General features: G+C 43.1%; 1 protein-coding gene across 1 annotated transcript in view; it reads left to right on the top strand.

The window, feature by feature from the left end:
- LOC143280985 (cell division control protein 42 homolog) overlaps window positions 1-6,737 on the top strand; it is an 11,511-nt gene extending 4,774 nt beyond the window's left edge. The window contains exons 2-3 of the mRNA XM_076585835.1: window positions 3,195-3,253; window positions 3,711-6,737. Of these exons, the coding sequence (XP_076441950.1) occupies window positions 3,195-3,253; window positions 3,711-4,100 (449 nt within the window). The 3' untranslated portion in view covers window positions 4,101-6,737. The remainder of the gene's footprint in view (window positions 1-3,194; window positions 3,254-3,710) is intronic.
- Window positions 6,738-7,500: the final 763 nt, after the last annotated feature.

Here is a 7,500-nt window from a genome sequence, read left to right on the forward strand (position 1 = left end):
AAAAAAATTACAACCTTCCAGTGGATTGTGTTTTAGGAATGCAGCAATGTTATCTGATTTGAGAAGGGGCGGACAGCTAGGGTATCAGGGTGTGGAGATAGGGAGGAGTCTAACGGCGATTCGCGAACAGAGAAAGAAAGCCACCTGCATAATTGCCGACTGAAGTCATGGCACGTTGCCCCCCAGGAATTCGGCGCGGAGTTTTGGTTACGACACTGTCTGGACACGGTTGACACGGAGCTGAACAACAACAGTCCGTATTGAAGTTGACAAACACGTGCTGTGTGTTGTATAAATGATGAACTGAACTCAAGTGCTGTCTGATGTATAAATGATGAACAGAACTTTAACAGAGCAGTAATTTAGAGTTGATGGCAACGTGTGTAAAATGAATCTTACCAGTTTTTGTTTGTTTGTTTTCAGACGTGACTCCTCTTCCATCCCCCGTCATCCTATCCCCTCCTCAGCCTCCCCCCTACCCCCCCTCCCCTCCTTACATACAAACTGACGTACATTAACACACCTGGCAACTGTTTAGTTTTATTATCATCAACACATCTCTTGACTGCTTCCACAAAGCCGCAGTATACACCTCACAACTCATGGTATTCTGAACAGACAGCACGTAATCATCATAAATCAGCATGCCTGCATACATTGTAGGGTACACGTTGGTCATTATTTTTACCTTCACAGAGGTGGAGTTTGCCTATGTCTCGAGTGTCTCAGTTCTGTTATCTGTCTGTCTTTATGCCTGTCTCGCTCTTCCTCTCTCTCCGGGTCTCTCTCTTTCTCTTTGTCTATTTTGTTATCTCTGTCACTCCCTCTCTATACCCCTCCTCCTTCCCTCTTTCTCTTCCCCTCCTCCCTCCAGTCTCCGTTCCCCCTTCTCTCTCTCTCTCTCTCTCTCTCTCTCTCTCTCTCTCTCTCTCTCTCTCTCTCTCTCTCTCTCTCTCTCATCAGTTTATGCTGGAGTAACAGTAATCGCGATTTGCTCTTAGTTTTGTCCTTCAATTGGGCCGGGAAAATGAAGAAAGCAGTGCCATTATCACAATTCAATTGGTTCCATAAACGCATTGCAGTATTCATATTTTGTACATGTGCACAAATGTCAAGGAACATAGTGTTGGCTGTTTTAGTGTAAGGTTGTTGGATGTGGGTAGCAGACTGTTTTTGTTGCTGTCATTGTTTCATGTGTTTAATCATTCTGTCTTGTCCGTGTCGTGACTGCTTGTCACTGCTTTTGCATTCCAGGCGAGTTTTGGACACAACAGGATGATCTGTGGATTGTCCTTTCCCCTGTGTGTACGCGCGCATGTGTGTGTGTGTGTGTGTGTGTGAGAGAGAGAGAGAGAGAGAGAGAGAGAGAGGAAGACTCAAATAGGATCTTTTATTATGATCCAAAACTGATTCTTTCATTAAGTTCGACGATGGTCTTGCTATTTTTAACTCGGCTTATTTTCATGGTTGGTTTTTTTTTCTGCGTCTATATATCTACATGTCTTTCTTCTCTCTGACTCTCTCTCTCTCTCTCTCTCTCTCTCTGTTTGTGCCGCGTGCGTGTGTTGGCGAGGGAGGGGTGGGGTGGGAGGGTGGGGGGGGGGGGGGAGTGTTTGTGTGAGGGAAAGAGATACAGAGAGAGAGAGAATATCCTTTAATGATTCCATCTTCCCAGTGATGAAAGTCTAATGGTTTGAAATTGTCAAGGAAAAGGTTAACATACAATTTAAACCAAAGCAACCAAATAAGAAAGAGCTGTGAAAAACTGAGTTTAGTTCTCGCTGCTGTCTCTCTGCATTGCACTCTCACAACACACTGACTCGTCAGACCATTCACACAAGAGGCGTGTATGGGAATCAGACAATGGGGGCGTTGACCCTCCGTGTTCTCAGTTGTTGATTCTTTCCGTTACCAAGTGTTTCGCTTCCTCCCACTTGTTAACATACCGCGATGATTGATCAGGTACTGTGGCCGCGGGGGTCTCGTTTCTCTTGGCAGTTAACAGCCAAGCAGACAACAGGCAAGTACCAATAATGGACCACCCATCCATCCAGTCAGCCAGCCATGTAAAAGCTGACCACTAACTTGGCGACCTACCACTAGCCAGTCAGTCAAGCACTTTGGTTAAAAAAAAAAATAAATAAAAAAAAATAAAAAAAAAAGAAGAAGAAAGTGGGATGAAAAATGGAAAAAATTAAAACCGTAAAAGCGTTACGTTAATCGGTTTTAGAAAAGCATCCGCCCCAAAACGACAACCCTGTTATACCTCAGGACAAAAAAGTTGCCACTTAAACAATGCATACATTCTCTCTCTCTCTCTCTCTCTCTCTCTCTCTCTCTCTCTGTCACTAAACGAACTCAAAACAAATCAACAACAACAACACACACACACACACACACACACACACACACACACAGGAAGGGAGGGAAACGGCTTCCGTTTTTGGAAAAGACAAAATTTGGGACTGCTGTGCCTCGACTGTTGTGTTGACGGTCCGGGGGGTCCAGAACAGTAGCACGCTCCAGGAGCAATAGAGCATACCCAGGCCTAAAACAGCGTGAGCTGATCAGAGGTCGCTAAAACCGCCCTCCCGTTCACTGCTGATTCTTAATCACGCTTTTCTTCGCTTAGTGAACATCTGGTGGTTCTCTTTGTTAAAGGGACTGTCACTGTGGTTTGTTTGTGTTGACTGTTTCCATTGGCAGTTTTATAACTGGCATTAGTTCTACCCAGTGAGAGGGTGCTAAGTCTGAATCTTTTTTTTTTTTTTTTTTTTTTTTTTTTTTCAGTACTGCTCTGTCGTCCCTCGTTGCCTGCCTTCAATTATGATCTGATGATTTGACGTGAAGTCACTGTGTACGGATTCCCTGCCCCCAACACCACTTCCCTGTCTTTGATCTACCTTTACATATAGATATATAGACAGATACCAGCGTCCTCAGACAAAGGTTTAGTGCCAGATGCATAACAGAAATTTTGTAATCCACTATCATTTCAAATCAAGGAAGTTATAATTGAGGGCATATAATTCTTTCCTGCAAAAATGCTGGTCAGTGTAATTCTGGAAACGTTTGAGATGCTTGGAACCATCATCATGATCATGCATCCTGATAGCTGACAAGGTCTTTAGAATCGAGCATATAGCCATATTTAATAATTCACGTGTAAGTAACACGGGTATTGTCTGTTGCAGTACCAATGGACCTCGGAGACCGGCAGGGTACCCTGGTACTGGTGGACACTGCAGGACAGGTGGGTTCTATCTTCATACCTTTCTTTATGTCGTTCTTTCCTTATCTTTTATTTCTTCACAGCAATATTGTATTGTCTTCCCGGCGTTCTTCTTTCCTATATTCCCACATATTGTTTTTTGTTTTAGGCTTCTGTGTTCCGTTCCCCCCAAAAAATGATTTTGTGTGTGTGTGTGTGTGTTGAGTGTGGGTATGGAATGGAGTATGACTATGAGAGAGTGTATAGTAATTGGGAGCATTCTAATCTTCTTTCAGCAAAATTATTCATTTAGCCTATTTGAATGTGCCATTCCGTTGAGTGGAAATAATATTTAGCCATGATTTAGGCAGATGTTTTTTAGATTCCTGAATACGGCATACACACACAAAGGTCTTTCTGTACTGTTCATGGCTTGTTCTGAACTGCCACACATACGGTATTGTATGTTTAACATCAGACTATGCTGGGATGTTTCCAGGAAACGTATGACCGACTGAGAACGCTGAGTTACTACAACACGGACATCTTCGTCGTGTGTTTCTCCGTGGCCAGTCACGACTCTTTCCTCAACGTGCGCAGCCGCTGGGTGCCCGAGCTGCACGACTACCGGCCCGGCACTCCTTTCCTCCTGGTCGGTACCCAAGCCGACCTCCGCCAGGATTCCAAAGCCCCCTCCAAAGACATGGTGTCCGCCCAGAAGGGCAAGAAACTGGCCAGGAAGGTAGGGGCTGTCGGTTATCTTGAGTGCTCTGCCCTTACCGGAAGTGGCCTGGATCGTGTGTTCCGGCAGACTGTGACATGCGCAGTGCGGCCCCAGAAGAAGAGAAAGCTGTGGTCCAGTTTCAAACACCTGTTTGTGAAGCGCTAGGAAAAAAAAGTGCCATATGTACACAGTAATTATGTGAATGGAATGCGTTGGAATGTGCGGTCTCAGTCAGATGATTTATTTTTTTATATATCATGATATTCATGATATTCATGACATTTTATGTGTTGTTGATGACGGTACAGACTGATTTTACTGACTGACAAGTCTTTTTGCTGTTGTGTACTTCAGTTCATGTGCTTGGTAAACGATTCATAGCTAACTACATACATGATTTTGGCAAATCTTTACACACATTCTCACCAAATCACTTACCAACACAATGACAGAGAACTCGTGTGCAAGTATCTCCAGAAGAATTGATACGATTTGGAGGGTTTTAATACTCAGCCAGTGGATGAACCCAAATACATAGCAGAGAAAAGAGAACGTGCTTTCGATGCTTTCAGCAATTTCAGCTATGCCTTTTATGTTCTTGGTCTTGTGTACATATTGACTTTTTGTCAGTTAGTGTTGACAACAACGGTTTGTAATGCTTTCGAGACATTTGCCCATTGAGATTTGTGACTTGAACTGAATTCATGACCAATCTGAAAGAGTGGAAAAATATACTTGCGTGCTATGACTTATACATATGTATACTCCATCTTGCACATCGCCTTGACTGAATGGCTGTGTTCCCTACGAAGTATCTCTGTGTTTCAGCACACGTCACATTGTATTTAAGTAAAACCAGACGGTAAATTTGGATAGCAACAGACGGAACTCTGAAAATTAAACCAGCGAGTTCTTACGAAATTGCGCGGAAACTATAAATCCAGGTTATGTAAAACAAAAAACCCAAAACAACGGTCTGTCTGTCTCATTCTGTATCAGTTCCGCACTACTTCTCACTGATCGATTAGAATGATGTATTCATTCCACTCAGATTTCCGTTGGTTTACAGGAAGAAGTAAGTGAGGCAAGGTGGAAGGGGAGTGGGTGGGTTATTAAGGAGACGAAAGATCAATGTTGCGGAACGATTGGCCCTGAGGTAACAGCTTACATGACATCACATACAACCTGCAAACCGACATGAGCGGGTGTCGAGTTTCTCATGTTCAGGTGAAGGTCAGGGGTGGGGAGGGGGGGGGGGGGGGGGTGTGTGAGAAAGGGGTGGGTTGAAGGGGGACGGTCGGTGTTTATCAACTCGACAGAGAAAAAAAAAGAAGAAAAAATGTTGCCAGTCCAGTAAAGTTATGGCTACGTGTTGACAAACATGACTGACTCCGCATAAACCCATACTGCTAGACCACATGCTGCCAAAGGAAAGACAGCCATGTATACAGAAAGAGAGAGAGAAAGAGGAGCAGACATGCTGCCACAGAGAATTCATAATGTATGCATACAACACTGAATCCTTTATGTCGCCTTGTACAAAAAATGTACAGCCGGATAGAATTTTAAAATGATAGTTTGTGAGCAACCTTCCTTGATAAACACTTTAGTGCGACTTACGCCAAATTATAAACCAACGCTGAAGTAGTGATCAGAATGAAAGCAAAGTCATAATGTATTTGTTCAGTCAGAAGTGTACGTTCTCGACAACCACATGAAAGATGAGCATCCAATTCCTCTGACGCCATAATTATTATGACAGTGCTATGTGAGACTGATAACAGTAATTGCCAGTGTGTGTGTGTGTGTGTGTGTGTGCGTGTGTGGCTCTGTGTGACGCTGTGTGTGTGTGTGTGTGAGGAGGGGGTGGTGGTGGTGGTGGTGCTAAGATATTGCTTAGACACGGATTTTGATGTATCAAGTACATCTGTGTATTAGAAAAAATGACCAACACAGAAATATCAAGAATGCATTATTCGTATTACAACTCCACGTATGAAGCAGTTCAGGTTCAGAAAGAAACTTTCGTTCATGGAAATGTTGTGATGGGCAGCATAACTTACAACTTCCACTCATCTCATATTTGGAGGGAGAGAGATGGTCAAAACGAGAGTGTGTGCCTCTGTATGTGTGGGTCCACAGACACAGACGCAGAAAGACAGAGAGAGAGAGAGAGAGAGATTCGGACATTCTTTCACTGTTGTGTGGAGTGGCGAATAACGAATGGAACAAGAGAAGAGTGAATATCACCAGCCCTCTGTACAAAACGTCTACACCAGTTTCACCCCTGTCTTCTTTGCTTTTATGGGTATTTCATTCAGCATATGACAATAATGATAATGAAATAAGACTCCCTTCATTTCCAGATTGTGTTCTGTCAAATCAGTCTCTAGGCCATGCCAAATCCGGTGAGATATACTCCCTGTGGTGTGTGTGTGTGTGTGAATGTAAGTGTGTATGTGTGCGTATGTGTGTGTGTGTGTGTGAAAGAAGTGCGCGCGCACGTGTGTTTGTACCCTGTGTGTCTGTGTCTGTTGTCAGTGTGTGAAAGAGAGAAGTGAGTCGCGTGTGTGTTTATGTGTACTGTGTGTGAGAAAGAGGGAGAAAGAAGAGTTAAACCACAGCAGCTGCTGCGACACAACAGATTGTGTGTATAATATATCCGCTACATAGCTAAGCCTTTTTTTTTTTTCTTTTTTTTAAAGTGTTTCATGTTGTAAATTATTTTGCTTTTCTGAGTCATCATCAGTTGCTTATATTGTATGGCCTTTACTGACAAAATAAAACAAAATTAGAAATGTAGGAAAAAAAAGTGTTTTGTGCCATACATAGTGGTTGCATGTGCGCATTTTTGTGTTTCTTCTTTTTGTATGTCCGATCGTGTGTAAATATATAATATTATATATATATATATATATATATTCACGATCATGCCCATTTTTATATTTGTGATCAACACACACACACATATGCACACACACATATGCACACACACTCACACACACACACACACACACACTGAGTCTCGCTCATGAGTCAACAGTTGGTATTTCTCACAGGATGAATTCCATCGGCAAACAACACGCAGCACACAAACTGTCAAGAATTCTTTGAAAATGTAAACAAGTGGACATCAACAACAGATCAGATGTGAAGCGTTCAGGATTAAATATCAGTAGCCTCAAAAACAACGTTGGGGCGTCTTGCCAGTTCATCGTATGAGTTGTTATAAACAAATGAATAAAAAAGAAAAAAAAAAAGAACCTTTAGAAATAACTGCTGTCTGTATCTGACAGTGTAAAGAATTTCCACAGACAAACAGACCACCACACATAGACAGGAGCTTATTCATTATCCACCTGCCGCTCATCGGGGCATCTTCTCTTTCAGCAAAGGGCAGAAGGGATCTCGCTAAACCCCTGCTAGAGGAATTCTTCGCCTTGGAATGCTATTGTCCGCGGTCTTTACCACGACAGTGGGCAGCCTAGAATTTGAGGGTCTAAATTCAAATGGACAGGCTTGAGGAAGGAGGGGCGGGGGGGAAAGGGGCATGGGTGGTGTGATT

Source organism: Babylonia areolata, chromosome 4, assembly GCF_041734735.1.
Source record: "Babylonia areolata isolate BAREFJ2019XMU chromosome 4, ASM4173473v1, whole genome shotgun sequence".
NCBI classification, from domain to species: Eukaryota; Metazoa; Mollusca; class Gastropoda; order Neogastropoda; family Buccinidae; genus Babylonia; species Babylonia areolata.